At 39.5% G+C, this 19,685-nt stretch overlaps 1 protein-coding gene across 3 annotated transcripts; it reads right to left on the bottom strand.

Moving 5' to 3' along the window:
* Positions 1-11,638: 11,638 nt before the first annotated feature.
* Positions 11,639-19,311, bottom strand: LOC308107508 (uncharacterized protein). Of its 3 annotated transcripts, none has more exons than XM_080459871.1 (4): positions 19,295-19,311; positions 18,396-18,497; positions 17,724-17,833; positions 11,639-15,951 (listed from the first exon to the last, which is right to left on the bottom strand). In XM_080459871.1, exons 3-4 carry the CDS (start codon positions 17,821-17,823, stop codon positions 12,248-12,250), a joined length of 3,804 nt encoding a protein of 1,267 aa, XP_080315997.1. In that variant the 5' UTR covers positions 17,824-17,833; positions 18,396-18,497; positions 19,295-19,311; the 3' UTR covers positions 11,639-12,247. The 3 variants fall into 3 exon arrangements, with proteins under 3 accessions (XP_080315997.1, XP_080315998.1, XP_080315999.1); XM_080459872.1 differs by having other exon boundaries at positions 18,396-18,494; XM_080459873.1 differs by lacking the exon at positions 18,396-18,497 and having other exon boundaries at positions 19,295-19,301.
* Between the last annotated feature and the right edge of the window lie 374 nt (positions 19,312-19,685).

Raw genomic sequence — 19,685 nt, 5'->3', positions numbered from 1 at the left:
TGTGTAAACTAACTCGAAAAACGTAAACAAATATGATAATAATGATAATAATCATGCCTTATTCATTGTTTAAATATTCATTTCTTTGCTAACACTGAGTTTAAAATGTTTTAACAGTTCCGAACTACTTTCTTTCTCTTTTTTCTACTTATGATATGGAAGCTATGTGTTCATTTATATTCTGTCTGTTCATGACATAAACATGCTCTTGACTAAACTCATTAATAAAGCCCAAATTGTTGCTTGACTCTCTTCTTTGTGAGACAGTTCAAACTTTAGCCACTAAATGGCGCCACAGCATCGACTGTAGTGACGGTTTTCATCAACCAGGAGTTTAAAAAACAAATTCAGATTATAAACACTTCACTGTTTCGAAGTTGATTTTGGATTTGTAGGGAGTACTACACATCCTTGCTTCACCTTTTAGTTGTCGGGGAAACAAGCATTTATAAAGAAATGTGTGCATGGTGTCTGTAGGGGAGGGTTAAGATTTTAAGTAAGTGGAATAATTTCGTAAATATTGTTAACATGTTAACAGATGTCGACTAATATACAGCAAACATCATTAATATCAACCTATCTCAAACTGTTGGCGTAAAAAGAATGATGACTTTATTAACAGACATCCAGCATCGTAACATCTTTCATAAAAAAATATTGTTTGCTTATCTTAGGGAGCGTGAGCAATACTAGAAATTAAGGGGGTTGAAGTGGAGGCATACAAGGTACTGATTCTGTCTTTTAGGCTGTCCACTGTGTAGTTTGTCTGCGCTCCTCATGTGGCTCTTTACCCGGTACTTATGGTTTCCTGCCTCAGGCTAAAGACGTGTGTTAGGCTCGAGACCTTCAGTGATCACTCTTGCTTCCTACAACCCAAACTGACATAAAGCGGTTATATTAGACGCACAACGGGAAAGTTGATAAGCTGTTTTTCATTTTCTTACACTAGAAAATGTTAAAGCTTGCTTATGTACTTGCACTGTGCACTGCACATGGCAGCACGCACCGCAACCAGCACTGTCAGTAAGCACGAGTCAACCACAGCTTTTTTTGTTGGCATTAAATGATTTAATCCAAAAAGCAAGACAACTGTACACACAACGCATCAACGTGCTCAGAATATTTCAGTAAAATGATGGACAGATTAAGGTCATTGTGAACTACTTCATATCTTACAGAGCTGTGTCCGACCATAAAGGCAGCATTCAAAATAAAGAAGACACCTTTGTCTAATTGTACAAACATTCTTCTTCTTCTTCTTCTTCTTCTTCTTCTTCTTCTTCTTCTTCTTCTTCTTCTTCTTCTTCTTCGTCACCACCATCATCATCATCATCATCATCATCATCATCATTATCATCATCATAATCATCATCATCATCAAACATTGTAGCACTTCTAAACACCTCTCCTCACTCTGCTACAGAAACATTTATAACAGCACACATTGTCAGCACAAAAGAGGAAGTAAACATCATTTGAAGCTTCTGTGGATTTTTATGGGTTTGTAATAATGGCAACCAACTTCCTCTTTAGCTCTTGACAAACGGAAGCCATGAACTCTCATGAATTCTTGATTCCAATCCAGCTTGCTGTCACCTGGATACAAAAATGCTGATCCATGTTTTCTTTAAGTCTGTTTTTAAGTAGCATCTAAACAAAGCTCATCAGAGAGCCGCTTGTCCTGCTTCTTCTGGCTCAAAAACTCTCAGTCAGATTGTGCAAAGTGATCCTGGAAATACTTCCTGTGACCTCTTCTGACCTGCTCCCACAAGATCTAAAGGTATCACAAAGTCCAAATTGACTTTGGAGCACAGACAGTTAGTGCACAAAATCAGAGGTAATGTGATATTCAGGCTGACAGTCTTCCAGAAGTGCAGTTAATACAGTTGGAGGCAATGTTTTCGGCTTCTGGACGATGTTCAGCACCTCCATACGCGCCTCCTCTTCCTGAGGCCACACTGGAATTTTTCTGTCCCAGTCAATTTTCTGCAGAAAAGCATACAAAACAGATGAATACAACAGTTATTATTGTTGCTATTTTTAATTGATACACAGTGTTTACGCCTGCTGTGATTATTGTACATCCATTTACAGCAATGTTTCTACTTTTGAAGCTGTGAGTTAAACTTGAAATAAAATTATCTGTCTGACACATGATACATGTAATTTCTATGCATTATGCAAGGCAAAAAAACAAACAAAAAAAACAAAAAAAAACAAAGAAGATTAAATGGTAACGTCGAAATGTTGAAAATTGTTCTGTCAACTGTATCTCATGTATTTCTTTTAAGACACTGACCAGTGACTGTGGCAGTGGCTCTTTCTGGAAAAACCCTTGACAGGCATCTGCACCGCAATGAGCGGTGGACCAGAACAAAGCAAACAGGACACCAGCTGTGATGAAGACAGTCAGAGTCACAGCGGTGGGCTTCTTCCAGGCAGGAGTCTCTGGACCTGCAGGTGAACAATGAAACATTCATCTGTTATTGCGCATGGCTGTTGTTTTAGCTACTCGCAGATTTTAAAAGTATGTTAACAGTTTTTTTTAAACAAGGGAGTGTGGGGTAAGTGGAATATTTGTTGTTGACACTGACATCAAAATACCTTTAGGTGTGGCAGTGAACTTTTTTTTCTGTCTTTGTGTTAGACCTGTGTTGGCACTGAGATTACCTGGTGACCTGTACTGGTTTTACATTCTAACTACTTGGTAGAGACACCAGCTCCCTGTGACCTTAATTTGGATAATGTAGGAATAAAGGATGAAATGATTTCACCGCCTCCTAATCTGGTTCCATATTAAATCACATTGATAACCTTTTAATCCTTTATAAGCAACTTTGTTGTCAGTTCACCTGACCTAAAACACTCTGGAGCTGCTACCTGCTCACTGGTTAGTTGGATCAGATATCAGGGACGACTCGAGGCCAAAACCGCCATCAGCAGTCTGTTGACGTGGCGTCACATTAAACCTGAACCTCACAGTGAGATGATGAGGGAAGGTGAAGTCACGGTTCTGGCAGATTGTTTGTGTTTTGAAATGAAACCAACATACCTGGTGTAATTTTCACTTCTAGTGTAGTATATTAGTGTGTAACTTTCTGTTCTGTAAGTAACTTGGAAACTAATTAACAAGAGATGTAATGAAAATATGTGTCTCAATCTATGCTTATGTCATTTTTTCATGTGTAAACTAACTCGAAAAACGTAAACAAATATGATAATAATGATAATAATCATGCCTTATTCATTGTTTAAATATTCATTTCTTTGCTAACACTGAGTTTAAAATGTTTTAACAGTTCCGAACTACTTTCTTTCTCTTTTTTCTACTTATGATATGGAAGCTATGTGTTCATTTATATTCTGTCTGTTCATGACATAAACATGCTCTTGACTAAACTCATTAATAAAGCCCAAATTGTTGCTTGACTCTCTTCTTTGTGAGACAGTTCAAACTTTAGCCACTAAATGGCGCCACAGCATCGACTGTAGTGACGGTTTTCATCAACCAGGAGTTTAAAAAACAAATTCAGATTATAAACACTTCACTGTTTCGAAGTTGATTTTGGATTTGTAGGGAGTACTACACATCCTTGCTTCACCTTTTAGTTGTCGGGGAAACAAGCATTTATAAAGAAATGTGTGCATGGTGTCTGTAGGGGAGGGTTAAGATTTTAAGTAAGTGGAATAATTTCGTAAATATTGTTAACATGTTAACAGATGTCGACTAATATACAGCAAACATCATTAATATCAACCTATCTCAAACTGTTGGCGTAAAAAGAATGATGACTTTATTAACAGACATCCAGCATCGTAACATCTTTCATAAAAAAATATTGTTTGCTTATTTTAGGGAGCGTGAGCAATACTAGAAATTAAGGGGGTTGAAGTGGAGGCATACAAGGTACTGATTCTGTCTTTTAGGCTGTCCACTGTGTAGTTTGTCTGCGCTCCTCATGTGGCTCTTTACCCGGTACTTATGGTTTCCTGCCTCAGGCTAAAGACGTGTGTTAGGCTCGAGACCTTCAGTGATCACTCTTGCTTCCTACAACCCAAACTGACATAAAGCGGTTATATTAGACGCACAACGGGAAAGTTGATAAGCTGTTTTTCATTTTCTTACACTAGAAAATGTTAAAGCTTGCTTATGTACTTGCACTGTGCACTGCACATGGCAGCACGCACCGCAACCAGCACTGTCAGTAAGCACGAGTCAACCACAGCTTTTTTTGTTGGCATTAAATGATTTAATCCAAAAAGCAAGACAACTGTACACACAACGCATCAACGTGCTCAGAATATTTCAGTAAAATGATGGACAGATTAAGGTCATTGTGAACTACTTCATATCTTACAGAGCTGTGTCCGACCATAAAGGCAGCATTCAAAATAAAGAAGACACCTTTGTCTAATTGTACAAACATTCTTCTTCTTCTTCTTCTTCTTCTTCTTCTTCTTCTTCTTCTTCTTCTTCTTCTTCTTCTTCTTCTTCTTCTTCGTCACCACCATCATCATCATCATCATCATCATTATCATCATCATAATCATCATCATCATCAAACATTGTAGCACTTCTAAACACCTCTCCTCACTCTGCTACAGAAACATTTATAACAGCACACATTGTCAGCACAAAAGAGGAAGTAAACATCATTTGAAGCTTCTGTGGATTTTTATGGGTTTGTAATAATGGCAACCAACTTCCTCTTTAGCTCTTGACAAACGGAAGCCATGAACTCTCATGAATTCTTGATTCCAATCCAGCTTGCTGTCACCTGGATACAAAAATGCTGATCCATGTTTTCTTTAAGTCTGTTTTTAAGTAGCATCTAAACAAAGCTCATCAGAGAGCCGCTTGTCCTGCTTCTTCTGGCTCAAAAACTCTCAGTCAGATTGTGCAAAGTGATCCTGGAAATACTTCCTGTGACCTCTTCTGACCTGCTCCCACAAGATCTAAAGGTATCACAAAGTCCAAATTGACTTTGGAGCACAGACAGTTAGTGCACAAAATCAGAGGTAATGTGATATTCAGGCTGACAGTCTTCCAGAAGTGCAGTTAATACAGTTGGAGGCAATGTTTTCGGCTTCTGGACGATGTTCAGCACCTCCATACGCGCCTCCTCTTCCTGAGGCCACACTGGAATTTTTCTGTCCCAGTCAATTTTCTGCAGAAAAGCATACAAAACAGATGAATACAACAGTTATTATTGTTGCTATTTTTAATTGATACACAGTGTTTACGCCTGCTGTGATTATTGTACATCCATTTACAGCAATGTTTCTACTTTTGAAGCTGTGAGTTAAACTTGAAATAAAATTATCTGTCTGACACATGATACATGTAATTTCTATGCATTATGCAAGGCAAAAAAACAAACAAAAAAAACAAAAAAAAACAAAGAAGATTAAATGGTAACGTCGAAATGTTGAAAATTGTTCTGTCAACTGTATCTCATGTATTTCTTTTAAGACACTGACCAGTGACTGTGGCAGTGGCTCTTTCTGGAAAAACCCTTGACAGGCATCTGCACCGCAATGAGCGGTGGACCAGAACAAAGCAAACAGGACACCAGCTGTGATGAAGACAGTCAGAGTCACAGCGGTGGGCTTCTTCCAGGCAGGAGTCTCTGGACCTGCAGGTGAACAATGAAACATTCATCTGTTATTGCGCATGGCTGTTGTTTTAGCTACTCGCAGATTTTAAAAGTATGTTAACAGTTTTTTTTAAACAAGGGAGTGTGGGGTAAGTGGAATATTTGTTGTTGACACTGACATCAAAATACCTTTAGGTGTGGCAGTGAACTTTTTTTTCTGTCTTTGTGTTAGACCTGTGTTGGCACTGAGATTACCTGGTGACCTGTACTGGTTTTACATTCTAACTACTTGGTAGAGACACCAGCTCCCTGTGACCTTAATTTGGATAATGTAGGAATAAAGGATGAAATGATTTCACCGCCTCCTAATCTGGTTCCATATTAAATCACATTGATAACCTTTTAATCCTTTATAAGCAACTTTGTTGTCAGTTCACCTGACCTAAAACACTCTGGAGCTGCTACCTGCTCACTGGTTAGTTGGATCAGATATCAGGGACGACTCGAGGCCAAAACCGCCATCAGCAGTCTGTTGACGTGGCGTCACATTAAACCTGAACCTCACAGTGAGATGATGAGGGAAGGTGAAGTCACGGTTCTGGCAGATTGTTTGTGTTTTGAAATGAAACCAACATACCTGGTGTAATTTTCACTTCTAGTGTAGTATATTAGTGTGTAACTTTCTGTTCTGTAAGTAACTTGGAAACTAATTAACAAGAGATGTAATGAAAATATGTGTCTCAATCTATGCTTATGTCATTTTTTCATGTGTAAACTAACTCGAAAAACGTAAACAAATATGATAATAATGATAATAATCATGCCTTATTCATTGTTTAAATATTCATTTCTTTGCTAACACTGAGTTTAAAATGTTTTAACAGTTCCGAACTACTTTCTTTCTCTTTTTTCTACTTATGATATGGAAGCTATGTGTTCATTTATATTCTGTCTGTTCATGACATAAACATGCTCTTGACTAAACTCATTAATAAAGCCCAAATTGTTGCTTGACTCTCTTCTTTGTGAGACAGTTCAAACTTTAGCCACTAAATGGCGCCACAGCATCGACTGTAGTGACGGTTTTCATCAACCAGGAGTTTAAAAAACAAATTCAGATTATAAACACTTCACTGTTTCGAAGTTGATTTTGGATTTGTAGGGAGTACTACACATCCTTGCTTCACCTTTTAGTTGTCGGGGAAACAAGCATTTATAAAGAAATGTGTGCATGGTGTCTGTAGGGGAGGGTTAAGATTTTAAGTAAGTGGAATAATTTCGTAAATATTGTTAACATGTTAACAGATGTCGACTAATATACAGCAAACATCATTAATATCAACCTATCTCAGACTGTTGGCGTAAAAAGAATGATGACTTTATTAACAGACATCCAGCATCGTAACATCTTTCATAAAAAAATATTGTTTGCTTATCTTAGGGAGCGTGAGCAATACTAGAAATTAAGGGGGTTGAAGTGGAGGCATACAAGGTACTGATTCTGTCTTTTAGGCTGTCCACTGTGTAGTTTGTCTGCGCTCCTCATGTGGCTCTTTACCCGGTACTTATGGTTTCCTGCCTCAGGCTAAAGACGTGTGTTAGGCTCGAGACCTTCAGTGATCACTCTTGCTTCCTACAACCCAAACTGACATAAAGCGGTTATATTAGACGCACAACGGGAAAGTTGATAAGCTGTTTTTCATTTTCTTACACTAGAAAATGTTAAAGCTTGCTTATGTACTTGCACTGTGCACTGCACATGGCAGCACGCACCGCAACCAGCACTGTCAGTAAGCACGAGTCAACCACAGCTTTTTTTGTTGGCATTAAATGATTTAATCCAAAAAGCAAGACAACTGTACACACAACGCATCAACGTGCTCAGAATATTTCAGTAAAATGATGGACAGATTAAGGTCATTGTGAACTACTTCATATCTTACAGAGCTGTGTCCGACCATAAAGGCAGCATTCAAAATAAAGAAGACACCTTTGTCTAATTGTACAAACATTCTTCTTCTTCTTCTTCTTCTTCTTCTTCTTCTTCTTCTTCTTCTTCTTCTTCTTCTTCTTCTTCGTCACCACCATCATCATCATCATCATCATCATCATCATCATTATCATCATCATAATCATCATCATCATCAAACATTGTAGCACTTCTAAACACCTCTCCTCACTCTGCTACAGAAACATTTATAACAGCACACATTGTCAGCACAAAAGAGGAAGTAAACATCATTTGAAGCTTCTGTGGATTTTTATGGGTTTGTAATAATGGCAACCAACTTCCTCTTTAGCTCTTGACAAACGGAAGCCATGAACTCTCATGAATTCTTGATTCCAATCCAGCTTGCTGTCACCTGGATACAAAAATGCTGATCCATGTTTTCTTTAAGTCTGTTTTTAAGTAGCATCTAAACAAAGCTCATCAGAGAGCCGCTTGTCCTGCTTCTTCTGGCTCAAAAACTCTCAGTCAGATTGTGCAAAGTGATCCTGGAAATACTTCCTGTGACCTCTTCTGACCTGCTCCCACAAGATCTAAAGGTATCACAAAGTCCAAATTGACTTTGGAGCACAGACAGTTAGTGCACAAAATCAGAGGTAATGTGATATTCAGGCTGACAGTCTTCCAGAAGTGCAGTTAATACAGTTGGAGGCAATGTTTTCGGCTTCTGGGCGATGTTCAGCACCTCCATACGCGCCTCCTCTTCCTGAGGCCACACTGGAATTTTTCTGTCCCAGTCAATTTTCTGCAGAAAAGCATACAAAACAGATGAATACAACAGTTATTATTGTTGCTATTTTTAATTGATACACAGTGTTTACGCCTGCTGTGATTATTGTACATCCATTTACAGCAATGTTTCTACTTTTGAAGCTGTGAGTTAAACTTGAAATAAAATTATCTGTCTGACACATGATACATGTAATTTCTATGCATTATGCAAGGCAAAAAAACAAACAAAAAAAACAAAAAAAAACAAAGAAGATTAAATGGTAACGTCGAAATGTTGAAAATTGTTCTGTCAACTGTATCTCATGTATTTCTTTTAAGACACTGACCAGTGACTGTGGCAGTGGCTCTTTCTGGAAAAACCCTTGACAGGCATCTGCACCGCAATGAGCGGTGGACCAGAACAAAGCAAACAGGACACCAGCTGTGATGAAGACAGTCAGAGTCACAGCGGTGGGCTTCTTCCAGGCAGGAGTCTCTGGACCTGCAGGTGAACAATGAAACATTCATCTGTTATTGCGCATGGCTGTTGTTTTAGCTACTCGCAGATTTTAAAAGTATGTTAACAGTTTTTTTTAAACAAGGGAGTGTGGGGTAAGTGGAATATTTGTTGTTGACACTGACATCAAAATACCTTTAGGTGTGGCAGTGAACTTTTTTTTCTGTCTTTGTGTTAGACCTGTGTTGGCACTGAGATTACCTGGTGACCTGTACTGGTTTTACATTCTAACTACTTGGTAGAGACACCAGCTCCCTGTGACCTTAATTTGGATAATGTAGGAATAAAGGATGAAATGATTTCACCGCCTCCTAATCTGGTTCCATATTAAATCACATTGATAACCTTTTAATCCTTTATAAGCAACTTTGTTGTCAGTTCACCTGACCTAAAACACTCTGGAGCTGCTACCTGCTCACTGGTTAGTTGGATCAGATATCAGGGACGACTCGAGGCCAAAACCGCCAGACCTCAGTGCATTGTGAAGGTGCACTGGGAAGAGAAATGCTAAGTTGTTTATCTGTAGTGTGTCATGACTGAGGAAGACACAAGTGTACATGAACCTGTGATTGGTACTGAAGGAAAAACAGTATTTTTTCTTTGGCAGCTTTTCTTTAGACATAAAATGATAATAATAATGATAATAATAATAATAATAATAATAATACATGCTTATAATGGGAAATGCTTGACATAGCCTAGAATTCATTTTCAGCTAAACCAGCTGAGTGTTTGTGTTGCACTGTAATACTTGATGCTTCTTTTTTTTTTTTTTTTTTTTTTTTATGTATTTAAATTGCAAATGTGTGGTGGCTTTTCATCAACTGTTTGATAATATGTGTTACTGGTCACAGACACAAACAACCTTCCATTGTTGCGTTTCGTTAACTTTTACATATTCGCCACTAGTTGCTTTTGGGACCATTGAACTACTTGCTAATATTTTCCATGGCAGTCTAACAGACAACTGTTGTCAGCGTTATGAAGCTAAAGGTATATTGTTGCGGTCGAAAAAGTAAGAACCTCAGCTCTGTGTTTTATTTGTATGTTTTTGGAACTTTTTCTTGTTGTTGTTTTTTTTTGGTGACACTCAAACTGTTGATGTGGCAGCTGGAGAGAGATGTCAGAAGTTGAATCATCTTGTTACAGTATTCCTGCTGTTGAGGTTGAAGTAGTCCAGTGTAAAACAATGAAAGACATGAACCTCTTTGTGTATATCACATGTATTTCATACGGCTTATATATACGTGCTTCACGTACGATACTGTTTGTTGTAATGCATGTCAAAGACCCCCCCCCCCCCCCAAAGAAAAAGGAAAACATTTCAAGAGAAGTGTTTTAAAAATTGTGTTTTGTTTGAAATGCATCCAAGGAAAAAACGTCACTAAAGCTTGTGTGAATTCATAAAGAAACCTTGATAGTATTTTCGACCAGCTCTGCATCAAAGCTCGTATTTTAACTGAAGTTTAGCTGAGTGGCTGTTTGGGGTTGTTGAGTCTGGTAACATGAAAACATCAGTCCTCTGCTGGGAATTATCTCATGAGACAAAAGATGAGAGAAAAGAGAGCATCTGTGTCACGGAGGAGGCGGGGTCCAAAGAGAAAACTATCACTTTGGTTCAAATTAGAAGAAACCACAAACATGTTAGATAAGGGGCATTTCTAGATGCTTTTACAGTTGAGCCACATCTGGAGCTTCAAACGGAATGAATAATGTGTCGTAGTGAGATTTTACTGATCTCATTCAAGCAGGCATGGTTTTTTTTTTTAAGTTGATGGCATGTTTAAGTGTTGGAAAAAAGTAGTTTTTATTTAAAGTCTCTTGTTTTCACAGTTTGTGAAGCAGGTCCTTTTTTTTCTACAATTTTTGATCATAGCATATTTATATATATTATTTCTTTTTAATGCTCTATCCATGAGCATAAACACTTGTGACCAAACCCCTCAAAACCATTTGTTCAGAGACATTGTGCTGCAGAGCTGTTTAAATGTTTTTTTTATTATTGATCCACGTCTGTAGAGAGTGACTGTTGGTTCTGACCTTGAGGCAGTTTAGATTTTGACTCGCTGTGCTTTCTGTCGCTCTAAAAATTAATAAAGACCTCCTGCGATCCCTCATCTTGCTTTTTTTTTTTTTAATAGTAAAACGATTAATTTACATGAATTTATGTTGCTGCAGCTTTAATTCAGTGTTTCACAATTTAAATGGTCCTTAAAATGTTTTCAATACAAGGTGGAACCTTTTTTCTTTAAGCTTTTGTTGCAAATAACAAATGAGACACAGTTGCACTGAATAGTAAATGTTTAATTTACATTTTGTAACCTCTTAGAGAAACATACCCCTTTAAGACACGAGTTATAAGTCAATAAATATAAATAACTTTGAGCAATTGTACACACTTCCTGCAGATTTGTTAAATGCTACATTATGGTGTTATTATTTTCACTTTCTGACAATTTATCCCCCTTAAAAAAAAAACCTCACAGGGTTGAAATTTTAGACTTAAGACTTCTGTACGTTTAATGTATGTTAGATTTATTCTCAATTTGTTTATTGAGTTGTGATTAATATGAAATTTGATGGCAGGGCAACATCTTAAATGTTAAGACTGTTTGAGGTAAATAACTGTACTCAATAGAAAAAGTACCAGTGGAATTAATAAATTTACCAACAATGGAAGATTATAGTTTTGATCTTTATTATATTCATAACTAAGGATGGTGTGCATTATAAATGCATTAACTGTTTTATATGTCGAGAATGTAAAAGTAAACCACTTAAAACAGAATAAAAACATCAGAACTTATTGATTATATTTATTACATATAGTTCAGCACAACAGAGTAAAATTTCCACACACGAACACATCAGACAGAGACTGCTTAACTATACTTAACACGATATATCTCAGCTTTAACCTTCATATTAGCATCAACCATACAAATTAACAGTGAGAAATGATCAGTAGCCTAACTGATTATATGTTCCAGCAGAATCTCACTAATTATCTAAAGTTTGTTTGTCATATCAAAACAAAAACAAAACAACTGATGATTTGAATAATCTGAGTGGCTTTGATTCACATAACGAGACTCCACATGATAAACAACAATAGATGTTGAAGAAAACGCATTAAGATCGCACTGCTCTTGACATAATATCCATATATGGTCATTGGATTATGTATAAACATGCTTAGTTATTTGACAAACAAATGAGGTTTCTGACAGAAAAAAAGTAAGTTTGATGTTAATAAAAATGCAACAGAATAGAAAATAGATATTTTGTTAATCTCAGACAGAATTCCTTTTGTTAGAACGTTGGTATGATTCCTGTTACGTTAACTGATTTGACTGATATCACGTCGGAGTGCTGCAATCATCTATGCAGGCCGGCACAGCTTGATCTGACTCTTCAGTCAAAACCAAAGAAATTCACAAATTTCTTCAACATGCCTTTCTTTTCTTTCTTTTTCTGCCTTTCCTGCAGCAATTCATCATCTGATTTCGAAAGTTTGTCTCGTTGAGACACTTTGGCGATGAGTTTTGCCCTCTCCCTCATTCCTTCTAGGGAATGAATCCGAGCCTTGTAGCCGGGTTTGGCCTCTGCTTTTTCTCCATCGATCATCATGTCGATATACTCTGGAGTGGAGAGAGGGTTGGGCCTCAGGGCGATCTCCTGCAGGCGGCTTATACAGCAGGCTGACTGGTCCATCATGCTCACAATCAGGTCCTGGAGTTGAAGAATCTCCTCCTCCTGCCTTTCAATCACTTGCTGAACGGTTATCTTCTCCTCCGTAGCCCTTTCGTATTTGCTCTTCAGTTCTTGCAGAGTCTGCTTCTCTTTCATTGGGACGTACTCCCACTTGTACGTCTGGTTGAAATGCACATTCCAGACGCATTTTCCAGGGCACACAGTGCACATCCCATTGTTATCCATTGATGCGCAGCCACGTTTTTCATGATCATTTTTGATTCCACACGGATAGTGGCACGTTATTGAACACCTCTGGCAGTTGGTGATATACACCCCTGGGTCTGTCAGCTGCTTCTTGACCGGCTTAATGATATCGACTTCAATCTGAAAGTTTTCATTTGAGGTCATGACCGTTTCGTGCTCTTTGATCTTCTCTTTTGTCGACTTGATTTTTTCAAGCTGCGCCAGTCCAGCTTTAACTTGTGGCTGCAGACCTTCAATGACCGTTTCCAGCTGCTTCCTTTCTTTCAAGACCTCCTTAGTCATGAGCAAGCTTTTGGTGTTCATTTTATCCAAAGCAGTGAAGAACTTCTCCATACTTTTGGCCCCCATTTTCCAGAACATCTCATCAAAGGTGTTTTCTTCATCTTCTGAATCGTCGTCATTGTCTGTGTGGCAGTTGCTTGCGAACAGAGCTGAGTTATTGAACTTGAAGTGAACTGGGAGTCCGAGCTCATTCTTAGGACATGGGACACCAGAGACATTTATTGCCTCAAGCACTGGTGGCTGCTTGCCATCAGCGAAAGTCACCAGCATCTCAATGTTTTCTGCCACGTCTTTGCCAAAAATGGAGAGCACCGAGTCGAACACGTACTTCTGCGTGGCGGTTAACCGTGCGAGAGCGGCCTGGGTCACAAAACACAATGCATCAATCTCACTGACTCCATTAACAGATGTGAAAAGCTTTCGGATCTGTTCTGTGATCTCCTTGTCTCTTGCCACACCTCTCGTGTCTCCAAACCCTGGAGTGTCCACAATGGTCAGGGAGAAGGGGACTTTAAATCCATCTTGGTGGTTGATCTTGTACACAGTGACCTCAGAGGTCTGGCTGTGAGCTTGTGATTTGGACTGATCTTCTGTAACTATCTCAAATCTGAAAGTGTCCTTCCACTCCACTCCAACAATGAAGTTTATCATTCCATTGATGAGAGTTGACTTCCCTGATCCGGTCGCCCCAAGAAGCATGATTGTCCGATTCTGCCTCATGCTCTCTCTGCCGAAGTTAAACCACCTGCAGCCATCTATATCCAAATCCTCTTCTTCCAGAGGTAGTTTGTAAACTGGAGGCGAGCTTGACTTTGTCATCTTGCCAATATGTTTCAGGTATTCAGCAAGACGTGCAAACTCGCGCTTCGTTGTGCAAACGTTAACAGTGGCGCTTTCTCTGCTTCTCCCATCAACACCGCAGTCACATGTGACCTTGACTGCGTATTCCGTCTCCGTCTGAAGCTCTGAAATCACTGCCTTTTCACCTGTCGCCATCATCTGTTTCCACTGGAGATCTTTCACTTCTTCGCCTTTGGATTTCTTTGCGTACTCCACGATGTAGCTCAGTATCACAACGTCTTGTCCAAGCTCCGCTGGTTTCTCCCACTTGGCAGATATCTCACGTGAGTTGGATTCCACTTGAAGTTCTCCAGGAGGACTGCAAGGTAACGTTTTAACGGATTCACTGACCATGTTGGCGGGTCCAACACCCACTGAGGTCGCCGCTCTGCACCTGAACGCATACTCCGTGTTCGGTCTCAGATCTCTCACTGTGACTTCGTCAGCTTTTGACTCGGTCTTTTGTTCCCACTCTTCCTCTCCGCTGACGCAGTATTCAACAGCGTAGGACGTGACGTTTTCTGCTCCGAATCTGGGAGGAGAGATCTTCAGTGTCACGCTGTTGTGGCTTATGTCAGCTGCTGTCACAGCTTCAGGCTTTGAAGGAGGCTCAAAGTCTTCACTAGCAGGGAAGCCGCCTTTATAAAGGTAAATGCTGGAACCCTTGTGCGTGTCATTTGATATGCCCACTGTCAGGAACTTTATGTTCTCGTTCTCTCTGTTGGCGTCAGCAAAGTCACTGAAGAGCTTTGCTTTCGTCCTCATTTGATCAGCCACTTTGTTTGAAAGGTACCACTGGTCCCTCTCTATGTCATGAGTGTGTGGATTTTGATCCTCAGGTTTGCTTGCTCCTTTCAGATAGTTTGACAGAGCTGAGAGGTACGGCTCAGCACCTCCCAGAGAGGTGAAAACAAAGCATAGCGCATGTTCCACGCTGAAGACTTCTTCATGCAAACCACTTTGAGATGGGATCACCTTGGTGTTTTTCATCATATTGGTGAAAGATTTCAAGATGCGTATCTCTTTCTCTTTGCAATCCATCCACTCCGTCAGGTTTTTGCTGTTGAATGGAGACGAATGTCTCTTCTTCAGGATTGCCGCAAGATCAGACTCCTCTTCTCCTCCTCCTCTGATTAATGGAAGCTTCTTTGCTAAGGTTCGTTGAAAATCAAGTTTGAACTCTGAGCACATCTCTTTGAAACTTTTCAGGTTTTTGCAGATCTGAGGGAACTGCTGTGCAGGGGCAGTTTTCATTGCGTCGTTGCACCTCATTTCGAGCTCACCGAAGTCCTCCAGGACACTCTGCGCTTCCTGAACCAACCTTATGCTTATCTGACGCACAAGTTTAGCGGCGGTGGAATCTAAACTCGTCAGGGGCAAGAGCCAGACCTTCACTGGAACAGCATTTTCTCCATTGGCTCCCAGTAATTTTGGCAGGCTTCGGTAGACTTCAATCGCATCCTGAAAGGACGTTGGAGTGTGCTGAAGACAAAAGTCTCCGTGGAATTTGCAGGAAAATTTGTCAGTGTTCACTTTGTCCTTGTCTTCCATTTTCAGGGACCCTTCACCCTCAATAGCAAGGAGGGGGATTTTCTTGATCACCACCTTCAGGTTTCCCTGAATATCTTGATGATTTTCATTTTGAGAGATCTCACGGTCAAACAGAAAGAAGGCTTGAGCCCCATAGAGTATACCTGTGACTACATGTGTTGCTATGCCTTTGTCAAAAACATATGGATGCTTCACATTGCCTCTTCCAAGGTGATTCATTGACAGCTCCTGGAACTTTGTTGTTGTTTTGTACTTCAGTGTTACTCTGGCCTGGCTGCTGGATGTCCGTTGATCATTTAGATATTTGGCTGATCCCTCGACCTGTATCAGTCCAGACAAGAAACTCGCCTTAAGAGATGCTTCAACATTCAGGGCTGATGATTTATCTTCGATTGATTCAGATGCAACTATCTCAAAGTCACTGTTAGGTTTCGGTCTATCTCTTGTATCTTTCTCAAGGTCATCGCGGTCCCATAGGGTCATTCCTGTCAAAATAAGAGGAGATGGTGCAACTTTTATTGATAGATAGTACAACTGGGAATTATTCAATTATCATACATTCTATCCAATACTAGAAACTGTGAAAAATGTAATAAATGAAATTTCATAATCTATGCCACACGTGTCGAACTCCAGGCCTCGAGGGCCGCAGCCCTGCACGTTTTGCATGTCTCCCAGCTTCAACACAGCTGATTGCAATGAGCAGCTCGTTATCTGGCTTTGTGCTGAATGTGGTGATGAACCATCAGGACATTCAGGGGAGGGAGACATTGAAAACGTGCAGGGCTGTGGCCCACGAGGATCTGAGTTTGACACCCCTGATCTATGCAAACGATCCATTCATCGATTTTCCATATGCACATTAATTATCCAAACTGTGGTTGCAGGGGACTGAAGTCAATACAACCCAATCTACAGCAAGATACAATTACGGTATTAAAATGTTAGTTGTAATGGGAATCGAGGAGTTATTTTATAACAGTTTTCTGGCCAGAGTTACTGTTCACACCTTCATCCAGTTAAAAGCCACCAATCAACCCAAAATATAAATAAGCTTATATGACAGGTTAGTTTTACCTTACTGATTCTTTTAATTGTGTATTTGTCACAGCTTCAGTCTGCACTTGGTTGTAGTCTCAGCTTGTGAATGTTGAGAAGAGTGAAACCCCCTTTTTTGTGTTTCTCAGTATGATTCAAATTACTAATTTCAAACTCATTTTAAAAAATTGGCTCTTTGTAAGCACATGATAAATAACTGGGAAATGTGTGGAAAGGATTCCAAGTGGGTAAGAAATCTTTTTTATATTCTGTGTCATTCTGTTATAAATCTTTGTTTTTGCTTGATCATGAGCCATTTATTCACAAGAGAATTGCAGAGATTCTCAGCTCCTATTGCAAGGGTTCCAATTTGTGCAATAAGAACAAGAATAAGAATAAGAATGATAACAATAATAAAGGGGGTAACCAGAGGGATTCCCCACATATGGTCATTGCTGCAGTGTCTCAAGTAAAAGACTTCATCAACATTTTAATGAAATATATATGTTTATATTTCACAATGTGTTGCTTACAGAAAGTCTTTAAATAGAAAATTCTCACTGGATGTCTTCAAAAAGCTTTCCTCTGTCAGCCTGATCACAGCGTGGGATCATTGAACGGCAAAAAAAAATAAATAAAAGTTTGATCATAATGGTGACGTGTTCTGTCATTGTTATCAACTGTTAACAGTTTTTAAATAAATCAGAAAAAGTGACCATGTATGGTAACTTGACATGTGAAGAGCAGCTCATCCGGGAAGGAGGAGCAAATGTAATGTGTGGAGATATTTTTTTAATTTACAGAATGACAAAAATGTTGCCGACTTTTATTTGCTAGATCTGTATCAATTCGGAACCAAGATCATTGATGGGTTGAACATTTTTTGTTTTTTCCCTGTGCAATGCTGAGAATACAAAGTGGATGCTGGAGTCAAGTTCACGTGTATGTCCACCAGAGGGAGCCAGAGGCATAAAAGCACAATGTGGCACTGTAGTTATGTAGTTATGTGTGGCAACATAATGCTTGAGAAAAACACAGTGAATACAAAGCAATTGTACTGACATCAAATGAAAAGTAAGTCAAATTGTAATTGATGGATGAAGACATGTTGTTCATCATTGTCACGTTCAGTTTACAGTTCATGAATTCAATATTCCAGAGTCAAAGCTGTAGTTTGTTTCAAACACTTCAGTTCTGCATATTCGTGTGACACTCTTACCTGGGACCAGTAAGTCTTGGCGGCAGTCGTACAGCATACCAAGGCTAAAAGGCCGGCCGAGGGCTGCCATCTCTATCGTTCTGCTGGCTTCAGGATCCATCTGTCGATCCCTGAAATACAAACAGTACTGTGTGTTAATTCATATCTGTGAACATACTTTAGATGTCTGATTTATGTGACATCAAACATTGTTGGAACATTGTTCTTTTCACTCATAAATTACTGGTAATCAGGATGAAAAACTTTTATTGGGCAAAGACATTGTACAAACAGTGTTACCAGTTCCTCAGGATCCCGCCAATGTGTCTTTTTACTCAAGTTCTGTTGGTTCATGTTCTTTTGTGTTACTTGAGCACACTGTTAGAGAGTTTTTAGACATACTCACTCACATATACACTTTTTCCATGTTATAAATAGATAACTATAACTTATACACAACCCCTTTCACTGAGACACAGACAGACACATGTTTGAAAGCAGCAGTGGACTGTGGGCCGACACACTATGGTTAGTTACAAAAACTGTATTATACTCACAGCACAAAATCATGAAGACGTGTTATTGATGTGGACATGTGTGTAAGAGATAGTGGGAGAAACAACTTCAAATGATCAATCTGTTTATTATTTATACATTTATTGATTTGTCATGCCATTGAGTGAAGCTCCTCACCTTGTGCTGCTGCTGCTGCTGCTTCTGCTGCTGCTGCTGCTTCTGCTGCTGCTGCTGCTGCTGCTGCTGCTGCTTCTGCTGCTTCTGCTGCTTCTGCTGCTGCTGTCAAACAGACCGAGTCAAACTGAGTCAGGCTCTTTATCAGTGTGTGTGTGTGTGTGTGTGTGTGTGTGTGTGTGTGTGTGTGTGTGTGTGTGTGTGTGTGTGTGTGTGTGTGTGTGTGTGTGTGTGCGCGCGCGCACGTGGTTAAAGGCGCCCCGTTCTGCGGGACGCTGCAGTTGTAATGCACAGTGACTTGAAGAAGTAACTTTAATCTTACTGAAAAAAGTGGTCATATTAACGTAACGCGATACTTAGTAACGCGATACTTAGTAACGTGTTACCGACATCAGTGCTGGAAAATGCATGGATGTTGATTGATTAAACGTAATGGACGGGCATGTTTGTTTGTTTTCATTTGAGTGAACTAGTAGCCTAATTCTTATCAAGGTTTTCAATAGAGCTGCTCGGTTATACGAGGGCATGCATTTCTTTATACATTTACCTATTTAATTGAATATACATCAAGACTGAAATACATATGATCATTAAACACCAGGGAATCATTTATTTAGAGTCACTTTTGCAATCTTTTGAAGAGACAGAACACCTGTGATAAACTTATCCTTACAACAATAATACTAATATTTCCCCTAAACAGCCTCATTTAAAATACTTCATATTTAACTTCCCTCCCAATTTAACATTAGTACATCCAAAGGTGAAATCTAGGATGCTGGGTTACTCACAAAAGCTTTGCTGTCATAATATGTGGTTGTTAAATGGTTAAATGAGCAGAAGCAGCAGCATAGAAATACAGCCAAGTTTGTAACATCAAGAACAAATCATTTAGTACTTACTCTAGAAACGTCTGCGACCCTCTGGTGGGTGTTGCAGTTTTCAGACGTTATAAACCCTGTGAGAAGGTCCAACCCCCTCATGGTTATTCATGGCAGAAGGCTGGGCGGAGAGAGAAAACGGCTGATTTCTTGGAAATGGAGTCGTTGTAGGGAGGAAAAGAGCACTTTGGGTCTGTCTACGTGATCAGGGGAGGTGGCGCACAAGTTTACTTTCCTTTTCCTTTAGACAGGAATTTCTCGGAAATGGCCTGACTTCATGTAAACGCGTATGGATGCGCCATAACATTACGACCACCCGCAGACTGTTGACTGTATGTCCCCCTTTGAGCACCACAGGACCCCTGACCATGTGTTGTGCTATCATCAGTTGAAAAATAGGTTATTGAAAATG

The sequence above is a fragment of the Lipophrys pholis genome (assembly GCF_963383615.2).
Source record: "Lipophrys pholis genome assembly, chromosome: 1".
Taxonomy (NCBI): domain Eukaryota; kingdom Metazoa; phylum Chordata; class Actinopteri; order Blenniiformes; family Blenniidae; genus Lipophrys; species Lipophrys pholis.
This window is presented reverse-complemented; position numbering and strand designations above follow the sequence as displayed.